This window comes from Rhopalosiphum maidis, chromosome 1, assembly GCF_003676215.2.
Source record: "Rhopalosiphum maidis isolate BTI-1 chromosome 1, ASM367621v3, whole genome shotgun sequence".
In the NCBI taxonomy this organism is placed as follows: Eukaryota; Metazoa; Arthropoda; class Insecta; order Hemiptera; family Aphididae; genus Rhopalosiphum; species Rhopalosiphum maidis.
In genome coordinates, this window is record NC_040877.1 from 85,071,256 (window position 1) to 85,087,329 (window position 16,074).

Sequence of the window (16,074 nt, forward strand, 5' to 3'; positions counted from 1 at the left end):
GCCCATTCGCTCTTGTTCAGTTGTTTCAGTGTAGTGTCATTAATTGTCCGAATTTACAATTGTGTTAGACGAACAGTGCGTGTACGAGAAAGAATCGACATAACACGATGTACACTGAAGATGAAATGGAAAATGAACACCGACCATAGTCACCAGAACTCCAATACAAGTTGGACTTAAAAATAGTGCAGTCAAAGATGGAAGCGTTACGTGAACAGTTGTCGAAAATTACACTAGAAAATAACCAGTTACGCGAATTGGAATGGTGTCGACGATTGATGGACAGTGAGGCACAAGTAAGACAATTACAAGAACAACTCGATCAAAAAAATCTCGATATCAAAAATAAGGTATGTGAAATCGAGAATTATCGAACCGAATCCGCGCGGTTGAATGAAGAAAATGTCTTACTCCAAAATCGTATAATCAAGCTCACTGAAGAACTGGAAAATTTGAATTTGACTGTTGATAATTTACGTGAAACCGTCAATACCAGGTTAGAACGGAACGTTGTCGATGAAAAACGTAAAAGCATAGAAACTATATACAAATCGAAATACGGTTTAGGCAGATTGGAAATGATGGTCGTGATGAAGCGCGGTAGTACTGACAATAATTTGAATAATTATCAGCAATATTATGGTTTTCGGCGCCAACTGAATGGCATGTTGATAGCCATCAACAACAAGATAGAAGTAGCGAGCGGCGATAGTGTTCAATTGTGGTTAGTTACGAATAGCGCCGTACAAGACTTCATAGACAGTAAGGAATATCTGAGGACCAAGGCAAATGAAACAGCGGGCGTAACGTTGAATATGTACGCCAATAATATCAATGTGGTCGACATTATGAACATGATCAATTTCAACATTGTTGAAGTTTTTCGAGAGTTTGGTAAAATGATCGGCATGATCGAAATGGACCCCAAGTTTCTACAAAAAATATTGGAATTACTACAGAACCCGGTGCAGATGGTGCAGTCAACGTCCGCGTCAGTAGTACGCAATCAAGAACTGACTGAAGAGCTTAACAATTTGGATAATTTTATCACGTGGCAATCCGATAGAATGGTTCGAGATATAAACCAGTACGTGTTGAATGATTATAAAAAATTACTAAGATAGTTGCCCGAAAAATGATGAGAGAGAGAGAGAAAGTAGAAACTTGATAAGAAAGATTGGTCAACCGTCAGATAAAAAAATCTTAATTATTTCTGAGTACAAGACGATGAGTTTTTTTTTAAAAAATTAAAATTTTGAAAAGTTAAAGGTTATTTAAAAATGTAATTCATAGCTATTTCTAAACGATATAATTAACGTTTTATTGGGAATAATAGAAAAAACTCATCGTCTTTTACTCAAAAATATTAGCAGCATTTAATTTTATAATAGATATATTTACTTTAGAACCAAAATTGAAAACAAACTATACGCTGACATCCTCTTAATATTAAAATTAATAAAAATTAAATTATATTCTACATGTATTTAAAAATTATATTATAATTATAATTATATTATATTTGCATGATATAATATAATATAAGTGTTGTTGATTAATGTTGAATCAAAAAATCTAACAATTTCCTGTTTTTGGAGGTTTTAATACTGAATATATTGATAGAAGTGTATACATGTAAAAACATAGGTGCTTTTAGGTGTTTATTTGGAACAATAACCTGGCAAACCACACTAAAAAAATGCTAACAAAAAGTTTAAAATAAATAATTTGTTAATTTCAATATTTTATTTTTTCATAAAATAATAAAAAACAAATTACTTCGAGTCGATCTTGATTAATTTTGTTTGTTAGAACATATTTAAATTTAACTTCGTCGAAAAGGTAGTTACTTAGTTCTCTTTGACTTTATAGTTTATACTATCCCGTTATCTTACAGATGTACTTTTTGTAAGAAACTCATCTAATGTCATTAATAAAGTTAGTTTCTCAATCACCAAGTCAAGTATGATTAGTCTTTAAAACATTTGTACCCATACAAAGTATATATAAGTGTATAAAAATTTAAAATTTAAAATAATAAATTAATTTACATCAAAATAACCTTAAAATCTAAAATCCTAAAAACCTCTAATCTAACCTTACTTCTTTTCCTTATGCCTTCAGGTGTATACTTCCTATTAAGAGCATCAAGAGCTGAATTTAGTATAATTGTGAACTTTTCTGTTTCATTCGTGTCCTTAAGTTCTTCATTTTTTACATTATTTCTATAAAACCTAATTTCTTTTGCCTCAGATTCACTGAATATCTTTAACAGAATGGGCAAGGGCAAATAGGGCAATCACAATTTTGAAAGATATATTTAGGTATTAATTACTAAATAATATAAATACAAAAATACTTAAAATAATAATAATTATTATTATTACATGTCGATTTGTACGTTTACGTGTAATTATTGAAATATTTTAATTAGGTACTTAAAGCCCCCCCCCCGTCTTGTATTCGGGCCTGCTGAGAGTATTCAGCTGCTATCAAAATATGCGCGTTGCTGTTGTCGGTGGCGGCGATAATGATGAGGCTGAGTAGATATATCATAAAAAATATAGTATTATGTTTTACGGTTGTTTACTGGTATATACTGTTTAAATATATATTATATGTGCGATGTAGCTGTAGCACATGGTTAGTGGTTACATACCTAAAATTCAGATTTATGAATTCAAAAAAACAATAATAATAACATGTTTTAAACAATAAAAATAAAAACTTATTGTATGTTAAGGGTAGAAACTGATGGAAGTCAAAAATATTTTTGCATTTTTTTATAAACCATAACATAGGTATTTTATAAACATTTTCTCAGTAATATATATCTCAGTCATAAGTCATAACTTATAAGTCTATTAATTATAAACAACCTTTATAATTCATAATATAATAATTTCAATAACCCGATGAATAATTTAAACTTCCCATGAACACGATGAGTACCCATGTTTGGCATGTTAATATATTATAAATATAGACTATTCTACGATACGAGTATTATATACTATTAATAATCAAATCATTATACCGTATAAAATAAACACTCCGTACACGCGTGTTTTTTGTCAATATTAAACTTGAAAGCCATAAACATTAAATAATAAAACGTTATTTTCATATACACGGCGTGATTATTATATGTGCTAAGAATAATTTTTTAATAGTTGGTAAACAAAATTATATTACTATATAAGGACTATTAGTATATATAGGATATAAGTATTGCCTATATTTGATAAAATATTATTTGCTATTTTTACGTTTAAGTATATTATTATACTATTGGTATATATTAAATAAACATTTATAACTATGAAAATAAACATTTAAAGTTAAGGTTAGCGGAGTAGACTTTTGTAGGGGTATAATAATAATAATACTTATATAACTCATAAACTACCAGTCCAAATTTAGATCTTTATGTATCGAAACTCTCCAAAAAATATCGTGTTTCGAAATCTGAATATTTAAATCCATGGATTTAAAAATGTATGTTGTCGTACCAAAAAAGTTATGACAGAAAAATATGTTGTTTTAGTTCAAGTTTAAATTATGTGAGAAAAATATTTTTAAAAACTTCAATAGATTCTGAAATAATGAGTGGCTCATGACAAAGGTGTCACCTAGCTGGTAATCCAGTACTCGTGTTCTGTTCTATAATACGAGCAATGTTAAGCGTAGCAAATTATACGACAAATAAACTTTTTATCCGCTTCCAGGAACGATGTCTAAATTCTTAATTTAAGAGTGGTTACCGCGGATAACTTAACCTAACCTGCACTTGCTAAACTACCTGTATTTGCAAATCGGCCGAACCTTGCGTTGGAGTACACTTGATACCAATCGCACAAGTATTGCAATGTTTGGCATTAAATTCCATCGTTCACTTAGCGAACCGCTGATATCATAAATCGATACATCCGGTTCGGTCGTACTTTTATTGCATCGGCGATGAGGGTGACCGCGAATGGATTTCAACAATTACAATTCGTAAATGTCACGTATAGGTCAACCTAACCTAACCTAACCTATGAATGCTGCTGCAAGAGATTGTGAAAATAAAAACGTGCGTCGTTCATGTTACCATATTTTATAATTCAAAAGTTAATAATTGCGTTGTTAGCATGTATCACTAATAATAGTATACATTTCAATATTTCAACTTTCAAGATATGTTTTAGTTTCTTAGCGAAGCAATGAATATGTATTGATTTTACATACAATGGGTGTTTTTCTATCACTTTTTAGGGTACCTAATAAAAATGCTTTGATTATAAACTTTGGGGATAGTTTTTGACAACAAATTCAAAATGAAAATTTTTGAGTTTTTTTTTAATAATCAGGAAAAACAAAAATTAAATTAAGTAAAATTTGGAAACTTTATGCTAAACCAATTTTTCCACAAAAATAATTTTTTTATTTAGTTATAATTCAAACGAATAAACACAGAAACTGGAAATGTGTATCCATTATACTCGTATTTTCATAATATTTTGACTATTTTATGCATTCGTAGAAATTGAAATTTTCGATTCTTCTTTTTGTAGTTTTTTGTTAATACATTTTAATAAAAATTGCTACTTAGTAAAAAAGCTTGACAATTTAATATCATTAAGGTACCTTATAATTTTTTAAACTTTATTAAAAAAAATTCTTCCGGAGTCAAACTAATTTTCTATGGACGTTTGAAGTTATTAAAATGTTTACAACATTGCATATCCACCTGTAAAATAATTATTTATTTTCAAACAAATTTTTGTTATTTTGTTGTAATTCAAAAACGAATAACCAAAAATGCTTAAAACATTCAACACATTTTTATATTTATTATTTTCTATGTATGGTAACATTTAAAAACAATTTTAGATGTTTTGGAATTTTTATATTATTGCTATTGAAATTATTTAATTTGAACTTTAAAAATGAATACAGAATCCCACATAGGTATAAGTTATACTTATATCTGCATAAAAATATTGACAATTTTTTTTGTATGTATTTGAAATTATAACTTTGTTGAAATTCGTCAAAATCACAAAAATTAGCAAACTTTTTTGTAATTAGAAATTCATAAAAATATTTTTACTGCATATAATTAATAGTAAATTATTGAGATTTAATAGTAGTTTTTTTTCAACCTCTAGTTTGGTATCCTCTAAAACTATGTTTATGTATAGCGGTATCTACTTACCACTTTATAAATCGTTTGTCATAGTAACTAACTCATGCAATAGCTAATAATAGTAAGTTTAAAATATCATTCCATTTGAAATAGAAAATTTTGAGATTTACTCATGCATATTACAAATAGGTAGTGTAATATAGATTATGATTACTATACGATTGAGAACGTTTCGTCTTTTTTGGCACACGATTGAGAACGCTCGAAATGGAACAATGAAATAACCACCGACCTTAAAACACAGTACTATTAAGAACGAAATCCAGGACAAAGTTACCATATTATATAAGTGGTATGAATGTATTTCATATTCAAACTTAAAAACTCATGTCAAAACTCATTTATAAATTTATAAGATAACATAAATGAAAATATAGATAAAAAAATTGAGTTATATTTCATAGATATTCAAGTTTAAAAACGTTAGAACTCACGTATTAATTATTACACAAAGTTATACAAAAATTAAAGTAATTAAATTATATAGATAAAAAAAATGAGTTATATTTCAATCCCCTAATTCGTTACTATATTTTTGGCAATGTAGCACGAAATTATAAAAACTAAGCGTTTTCAATCGTAGTCCAAAAAGGTATTGACGATTTATTATAGGGTTTATTATAAGAATTTTAATGAACTACGCACTTTGTTTAAATAAGCCCATCAAAATATAACTATAATCTCGAAATATAATATCAGATATTTTAAGGATATTATAGTTAAAAAATTATTACAATTTTAGCCTTTTGGGTGGGATAATTTCAAATTTAACCTATTAATAACTAATAAGAAATAAAATAATAAAGATTCACGTTTCGCATTTAAAATACCTATTTTATTTTAACTGATGTCTATTTTATTGACATAACACAACACAATGTTAGAACGTTCTTTTTTTCAGTTTGATCGTTTTTCACCTTTAAATTTTCTTTTCGAAACTCCTATAAAAACCCTATTAAACCATTCTTGTACTTTGGCTTTAGCAGATGAGTCTTTAATGCAAAATTCATTTTTGTTTAAGTATATCTATATTGCTGGTCTTGGGTCTCAATTTTGAAGAGCGGGCATGTTAAAATTAATAAAGAATATTCATTTTCCGTTTTTAGTGTTTCTACTTATAAACTGACGGTTTATTGATTTATATTAAAATTGCTCTTAAAATAATTCTCTAAAATAGGCTATTGTCTACATTTTCTAATAATTCAATTTTTTCAAATTTAAAAACACATTATTAATATATTAATAAGAACTAATTACGTTAAAATTGATTATCTGCAAGTACGCATCTTGCTTTTCCAAATACGCAAAATAAGCCAAGTGCGCTTTAGAATAAGCCTTGGACGATAATGTCATCCGTTCTCAAGTAGTATTTCTACTTAAATTATAGTATACTCTCTATTTATTATTAAGTAACCTTTTTATAGTCTAAAATCTAAAGTATGAAATATTACCTGTATTTTATTTTTAATATATATATAACTGCATGGAATATGCTTAAAAAATATTGCAAAATCAATAGGTGAATTCTTAAGTATAATAATAAAAAAAAAATTATAATCATAATATAATTTAATAAAGATGCATATAAAGTAACTTCTTATGCATAAAAGTATATAATATAGTCATAACTACAATGTATTATTTATATGAATACATTTTGACATTGTTAATGAATAAAATAAAATATATAAATTAACAATTAGGTATGTATCTTATACATAAGTACGTCAAGTCCAAAATAAATTAAAACATTTAATTTCTGTTTGGTTTTATAACCATGTAAGTAATTAAAAATAAAAAAACTATTACGAGTATTCCAAAACCGTTCAAAATTAAAGACTCAATTGAATATATTCTGTAATCTTTTGCTCTGAAACAAAAACATTGTACACGCGTATAATATTTTATTTCACATATTATTATGTAAAAAAAAAACAATATTACGTCATTGAGCAATAGTTTAATAATTTATATTTATATAATATTATGATAATATATATAGGACTTGTAGGACACTACAGTAGCGGATTTAATTTGTTTTCTGGGGTGGGAGGGGCAGTATTGTTTTGGTCCAAAAATTCACTCTGAACTTCTATATAGATTTGTGAAACAAATTATTATTTATAAGTAGCTTATGATGTCTAGATTCTAGAGCCCCTATGCTCCCCCCTCTAAACGCTACACCTAGGACATAGGACGTAGGTTTATTATTATATAATAGGTGGACATTATTTTGATCAACAATAGTTTATTTAAATTTTAAACCTCAAAGATCAGTAACAATAAACACCTATAATCACCGACCACTGTCAACTACGACTTAAAATAGTGGTATCTTGATTGTACTGCCATAGATACTTAAATTATAGATTGTGTGTATCTATCTATGTTATCTCCAGCGGTCTACACTTTATCATAAAAACAATTTATCTATAAGTTTATACATAAAAAAATTTTTTAATAGTTATGCGTGAAATACGTCGTATAAAAAAAATATTCTAAAATTAAACTAGATTACTACTATAAAATTACTAAGTTATAGGTATATAATATATAAAGTTATAAGTACCTATATGGCTATATATTGTAAATCATAGATATTCAATGTAGAATTTATTTTTAGAGGAGATTCATAATTAAGCGATTTTATGTTATCACATTTTTCTAAAAATATTAACTATTAAGTAGTCTATCTCAATTAGATGTTTAATATTTTATTATTCTTTAAAATTATATTATAGTTATAAAATATATATTATTAATTTAGCTACTGAATTTTATTGAAACATTCTATACATTTTTAAAATAATACTTATGAGATATTACACATAAGTAAATATAACGAGATAAAATAATAACAGGAATTTTCGTATTATAAGACAATAATAATTTAGTTAAGTTGTTTATCTCATTTTTCAATGTCAACGTGAAAAAAATCCTAAAATATCTTTCAACTGTATTACTAGCCAACTCCACAATTGGTTATCAAGCTGCTTAAGTTAAAAAGAATAAATATTTTTTTAATACTACAAGTAATAAATTCATTTAGATTTGAGACAAAACATATAAAAAAATGATAGCTTCTTCAAAAATTGCAGTATAATTCCCATCGTTTAATTTAAATACATTTTCACAATACGATTTATATTTCTATGTGCAATAAATACAACCCTGTTAACTAAAACTTCGTTATAAATTAATTATGTTTAAAAAAAAATTACGTAATAGGTATTTATACATTTTTTAAATTCTAGATAAGTAGTTGTATAAAAAATAGTTAGATAATTCGCAGAGGTAAGAAATAAAAAACTTATTAAACACATAACAAAAGCGTTATCGTACATGATACGACAACAATAATGCAAACAATTGATTATCAGTAAATATAATATATTAGTGTTATTTAGACGTATGTTCCGTTGTGTTGGTTTTATTTTATATTATTTTGTTTTTCTTTACGTTCTCGGTACTTGGACCACAGAACAATAAGAACAATACACTGTATACTTACTCGATAGTGTGATAGAGTAGTGTGTGCAAGTCACAATTGATTAATATGATCACCTGATCACGGTTTTTTTCCATTTTATCATTTGAAATTTCCCTTAGATATTATAAATACTAGTAAATTATTACGTGGTAGGTTAGGTGGATTTATATTTAAGCATTCACCCCAATATACGAATATATACGGTATCCGAACTTGTAACACACTGTCGATAACAATTTAATAGTCCTATATAGGAGTTGGGTTTTTATGATTTTAAATATATTTTTGTTGATAGTGTATGATGCAGTTAAATGGGAGTAAGATATATTTACGATTCATGATACAGAATTCATAGAAACAATTTTATTTTGCATAAAATAGCATATTTAATACGTTAGAGAATATTTGAGAATCAAAAGAATATTTTTATTTTCGTAAATATTTTAAAATAATTAATAATTATATTTTACATTATTTGTATGTACCATTTATGCACCAATTCATTTTTATTGCAAACAAAATATAATAAAATAAATTTAAACTGTTATTGTAAAACAAATTAGTTAAATATATTAAACTGAACAATTTTATATTTCCTATTTTTAATTGCATAAAAACATTATATTTAAAGAGAATATATAAATCTGACATATCGTATTAGTAAATTCCCTACACATTGACTATAGATTACATCCACTCAACAACTACTAAGACAAAGAAACCAGCAAATGGGCCAATTATTACATAACTATTAATTTATAACATATATTGCATTTAAATATCGCATAAGACAACATCCAAGGAATTATGCCTCATAAGGAAAGTTATGATGAAAAGTTCCAAGTGGAGGGCGATGGTCTGACTCGGTGAAAAGAGATTTGGCATGCTAATTTTAACATCAGTATGTCAACGAATAGCGTGGAACAGAGATCAGTGGAGAGAGATCGTAGAAGTGGTAAATGATCTTACTGTCCTGACTCGTAATAAGCCAAAGAAGAAGATAAGACAAACCCAAATCTCAAGTCCGCCAGTGATTGCAATATACATAGTACAACGTCATCTAATACTCACAATGTCTTCATGGCGTGATGGTTGACTCCGGCAACGAGGCAGATGGTCGACACGATGGTGGTGTACAGGCTGAATATCTTGCCCAGCGGTAACCCTATGCTGTGCAGACATGGCATCATGAACGTGACGGCGGCAGTCAGCCATTGGACTGTGAACATGGCGGCCGCCAAAACGCCGGTCCAAGAGTGTATAGAGTATAAATGGCCCTCGTAGAAGGCGCTACCCACGGGCTTGCCCGTCTCCTTGTGCACGTACATGGCGCACAGCCCCAACGCTGACACGAGGTACGCGAACGTGTGCAACATGACGTACGGTAGCGACACTTTTGATTTGTGGGATTTTATCATGAAAATAGCTGCAAACAGTCGCGTAATATATTATAATAATATTATGTGCACTGTCTGTCTATATGGTGTAGGATTTATTGCGATATATAATATGCGATGTAATGACTAGTTGTATTTGTATTAAATAATCGGCGTTTTGTTAGCCTTCATAAAATAAACAAAAAACTCGTTGAAATTTCCCAAGATTCGTCTAGAATATCCCAAATAATAACTGTTTTGTCTGGTAATTTGTTGATATTACACGCGGAACTTAAGTATACCCCTACTTTCCCATCCCCCATTCAAACATTTCAATCTGACAAACAATTATTGCAACGCTTAACTCGTAAAAATTAACCTTACGTTTTTCTTTTAAACAATTATTAATAAGATAAAGTGTTATTTTTTATCATAATATATTAATGGTTGACCGATCATTACGAAACACTTACAGTTGGCATAGAGGTATATGAATCCAATTGTGGTAAGCGAGTAATGCCAATTGGAAAATTGATTTTTAGTAATAGACGTTGAGTTACTGCGGGGAGAAACGTCGAAATATCCTTGTTGATATACGACTGATCGACAAATAATCGTGGCAACGCACGTAAGTCCAACGGCTTGAAATATCGTCCAAAAACATAAGCCAGTGCCATCTTTTTCGACGTTTCGTTCTGGAATTACAAAAGACACACGATATCTGATTATTAAATTTTGTTCTTGTAAAATAGAAATTAACTAATTAAGTGTGACTTCGTCTTCTATGTATAATATGCACGCCTGTCACACATGTAATATTTTAATATTTTCAATGTTGAAATGAAATATTAATATCCCTATGAGATCATGGGGATAAATACATTTAGAGGTTTAAATATTTATATATTGTTTCAATGATTGAAAACCGACTTACAAATAAGAATAAGAAGTGTAATAATATGTCCTTTACCATAATTATGTATCGCTGGGTGAGTTTGAGAAGATTGATAGCCATCTGAAATCAAATACTAAATATTTAAAAATTATCAAACATTTTAAGACTAAGATTTCAATATTGGTCTACATTCTTAATAAAAACAATATTATATTAGGTATGTAACTGGTGTTAATATGATTATAATTATTAAAATTTAATTATTATTAAGTATTTACATTAGAATTTTACTAACTATTTTTCTCTAGAGACATTGCGAAAATGTGAACACATCTTTCATCAAAACCAATTTTGGGGGGAAATTAATTTACAGTAGTTAACTAAAGTTATTTTATATTTATTATAATATCCGAAATAAATAACGAAAATTTAAAATCTAAAATTAATTATAATTTATAATATTTAATACAATATAATTAGTATATAATAGTATAATAATACTATTAATTCATCAGGGGATTCCAGTAGCCTTTGTAAAATGACTTTTTGAATGAATTAATTGGAAGGTATTTATTATATAGGATGGTATTTTATTATACATAATTTGTTTTAATAATAAAATTGTTTTTTACGTACCTAAAGTATACTACCTTGTGTTTACTTCATATATATATAATAGATTATCTATTAAGGCATGAGGAATTGTATATATTTTATGTATAAGTTTAAAAATAAATTTTTTTATTAATCTTAAATCTATTTTTATTATATTTATTAAATATCTTATTTCATCAGTCATTTGAACATAACATAACAGTACCATCTGCGTAGCAAATTAGTTGACTTTTTAATAGAACTATAGAAATGGACGAATACCATTTAGTTGTATGTTGAAAAGTATGGGAGAGATAACTGTTCTTTGTGTACATCGCATTTTATTAGACACGAATTAATAAACTCATTAGGCTATAGTATGGACATTTTTAATTCCCGATTCTTCTAAACAGCAACTGTTTTACGAGTACCTACGTCAATTTCCAAACAGCCTTTTTCCGCCTATGATTCCGTATTTCCGTGTACCAATACATTATTTGGCTATATAAATTTGTCACATAATCTATTTAATAAAATATTATGTACTTACTACTTATGTACAACATTGTACATTTTTATAAGTACAGCTGTATAAGTATACAACTAATATGACATTTATTAAATATATAATTTACAAATTTTAGAATTGGTTGTATTCATAAAATTTTCGATACCTAGAATCTACATTCAAACAAGATCTAATTATTAATTCACAATTTCTTAGGAATATCTACGGGCATGGGACTAATAACAAATGATTATTGTTGATTTGCTTAAACATTTTAGTCATTTTACTGACTACATCGAATACATAAATACACTATAAAGGTTTGACATTGGCCACAAGTTTTTTAAGGTATGCAAGGATATAGGTGATATTTATGGTATGTTAAAAATGTGTGTGGTTAAATTTAATTTAATTTTATTGACATTCAATTCAATTCCAATTAATTTGTTGGTAGATGGGTGTAAAATACTGTAATTATTGTCAAACTTTTTTATGGTAATTCGTTGTATAGCTAGCTTACGTGGATAACGCTATAATGAATGACTGTAGATATCTACTTGAAAATAGTGCGTATGTGTGACAAATTTATACATACATACCATTTTCTTTTATACGATATATCACAATTGATATAATTGCAGAGACGTAAACCACGATTGTTACTTACACTAATATATTTAATACCCTACCTATCTAAACCTAATAGTGACAACTGACAAAGTGATAACAGATATACAATAAAAACAATCATACTATATCCGGTATATCGGTTTGTCAGCTTGTCTATTTACATTGCCACATAGGTATAAGTATCATAATTTATAATTTATCTTATATAGTTTTGAAAATGATAATAGTCAATGGACCACAGCCCCCTACCCTATTTTATATTTATTAAAATATACAATATTTATCTAAGAACTAATCTTATTAATTTATATTAATTTTATTACTAGTTACAGTCATTACAGGTTTAAGAATGACAACCAAATTATCCTATAAATGCCAACAAAAGATAAAAAAAAGAAAAGAAAAAGTGTTGCTTCATAATTAGTGGTGATTTACATTTATTTTTGTACGTTAAAAACGTATCGGTGAAATTTACATACACCCGAAAAAAGTACTAACAAGTTTTAGTTCTAAATTCCATGTCTTATTTTTAACTTTCAGTGGCGGCTATCCCATGAACCACATGTTGCTTAAGGCACACATACAAAACTTGACAGGTGTGTGGGAGAGGTTAGCTTGATTAATAATTATTTATCTTATAATGGTTTATTATAATGAAAATAGTTCTAAAAAAATGTAATGACTATAATGAAATTACTAATCATGCATAGCATTGCCCAAAACAAATTGAATGCTCATGGATATATCTTTTAGCCTTTCTTAAATTTCGTTAATTATAATAGATATAGTCCTATAGGTTTATATATTTTAAAAATTTCCATTTGAGTGGTCTTTACCATTGATAATTATTTTCTGTAAGTGAAAAATTCCACAAGGAACCTCACTTTAAAATGTAATTGGCTACAAGGTTCACTATTGACCTTTGGATTACTTATGCACCAAATTTCAAAAGGATATGAATGTGAATAATGTGATTAACACACTCGCAGAGATTACCTTTTATTAATAAAAATAATTATTAATTTAATGAAAATTTAAGAATAGTATACAAAGAATTAAAATTATTTTATTTATGGTAATTACTAATATGCATAAAAAATAATATATTCGGTGTAATAATCTCTAACAGTTAGATATTAATTTTTGATTTCAATACAAAAAAAATATCTATTTTATCAAAAACTGATTTTGCGTAGAAATTTTAGTTTTTCCCAAATTGTTTTGTTTTTTCGGATTATATTTAAAAATAAAGTAGGTAGGTCCTCAAAAATATACTTAGCAGCTCATTTTAATGTTTAAGACAGGCGCCTATGTAAATATTTAATTCTCATTTCTATGAATCATTATTAAGTGCTATTAAAATTTATGGCATAAATTACAAACCAAAATATGATAACGTGTAACTTTAAAATTTTTAATTCTGATCTATCTGTTTACACGTTACAGGTCCTAGCTAATTATAATCATAAAACCATAGTAGCTCAACATTATATCTACATTTATTGTTAGTGTTTCATACGTTTGCAATTTAAAACATTCAAACATTCAAATCCTTCAATAAAAAATTAAACATAAATCACATATCACTGTAGTACATGACGAGTGTGTGATTCAGGCGAAAAAGTGTTTTTAAAGAATACTTCTATTTCAAATTCAGAAAACGTATTTAATTAACGAGTAAAGTTATTTAGAATATAAATACAAATATTTGGATGGTTTTCTAAAAGTATACTATCTAGAAGTGATATCGAATTACATATTTTTATTTGTTTAAAAAATAAGCCCAATCTTCTAAAGGTATACGATAATTTATGCTACCCATGTAAAATGTTTAATAGTTGGATAAAAAAATTATCTTGAATGTCGGACGGTCACAAATGTTTTATTTTTACTATGAAAAATACTTTTCGACTAAAACAAAACTTGAAAGATATTCTTTGGAATTACGAACGTGTTTTGTTACTATGCGTTTAAATAGAATAACGAATATTGGGTATATTCTATTGTAACGTTCAGACTTTAAACGTCCTCTATATGATATAATGTAGAAATCATTTGTCGTTCTTTTTAAACACTGAACAAGGTTAAACTTATTTTTATACACTTTAAATAGAATAGTGTTTTGATTATTGTAGCACATTAACACAAGTGCTTATAAATGACGAAACAAAATGGAGTAGAAAGAGTAATAAAATTAGGTACAAATATATATCATGGATATAGATATGCTATAGGACTATAATAATACTATAAATAATTAGATTTCATTTCAAGTGCCTACATGGATGGGAAAAAATACAGCTACCACTTGATCCTTCATATCTACAACATGTTATTTAAATATAATATATATGCTACAGAAAAACTAATAAAAACACTCGCCGAGGTGTTCAAAATTTTTAATATTTAACACGCGATCACGTACTTGCCGTTGGGTTCCCTGAACGTTTGACGGCGTTGCTGTTGGTGATGATTTGCTCAACTATGGAGTTGCCGACGTCGTCCAAATCCAACACCTCCGTGTCATCTGCATACGATAAAAATATATAGTAAAAAAATATAAATCGAATTCCGCGGGATCAGCACATGTATATCCGCTTACAGGAGTATTCCGTATACTATACGGTATAGCAGGGATGGGCAACTCAATGCTACTAGAAGGGCAATTTTTTTAAAGTGAAAATCTAGCAGGCCAAAGTACATAAAAGGCAAAAAAAAAAAAGATCAATACAATTGACATTTATAGTTCAATACTAGATAAGAATTCATGTCTACGTTTTGTAATAAAAATCATGTTGGTTTTATAAATATAATAAAATAAAATACAAATAAAAATATAAAATCCTAACATTTTACATTTTTATAAAGTAATTTGAAATGTAGTACGAGCCATCGGACCAGTTAAAAATGGTACGCGTGCCGCCAGTTGCCTATCCCTGTTAAACTGGGTACCCACTTGATCGTAATTATTATAATTATATTATTTTAGGTACATCGGCGTCGCCGTTACCTTTGACGGAGCTGGTCGTGCTGCCGACTGTCTGCAAAGCGTACATGGCGGCGATTGGTAAATGCTGCGTTCACAGTTTAGTTACAGTACAACTTCTACGGACTTTTGCGTTTACGTAATAACCGATATAAAATATAATTTTATTAATCAATTACAATTTACAATGTATAAAATAAATATAAGAGATATAAGAAATAGGTATACTGTCGCGCATAACCTTAAAGCGACTGCTGATTTCCAACCGACGATGACGAGTGGATTTCGTGCCGTACCTGTTGTAGTCGTTATCTTGAGAGCCTCACTCATCGTTTTGTACGCTTACGGCTATTGGAGGTATTCGCGTATCTCTCGCACAGCCGCCGAACGAGCTCGCTCGCGGC

At 28.0% G+C, this 16,074-nt stretch overlaps 1 protein-coding gene across 1 annotated transcript; it reads right to left on the reverse strand.

Annotated features, from left to right (window-relative positions):
- Positions 1-6,715: 6,715 nt before the first annotated feature.
- Positions 6,716-15,955, reverse strand: LOC113555996 (cytochrome b ascorbate-dependent protein 3-like). The gene is made up of 6 exons (XM_026960678.1): positions 15,695-15,955; positions 15,110-15,211; positions 11,028-11,072; positions 10,531-10,752; positions 9,753-10,107; positions 6,716-7,061 (listed from the first exon to the last, which is right to left on the reverse strand). The coding sequence occupies exons 1-6, from the start codon at positions 15,738-15,740 to the stop codon at positions 6,944-6,946; spliced, it is 888 nt and encodes a 295-aa protein (XP_026816479.1). The 5' UTR covers positions 15,741-15,955; the 3' UTR covers positions 6,716-6,943.
- Positions 15,956-16,074: the final 119 nt, after the last annotated feature.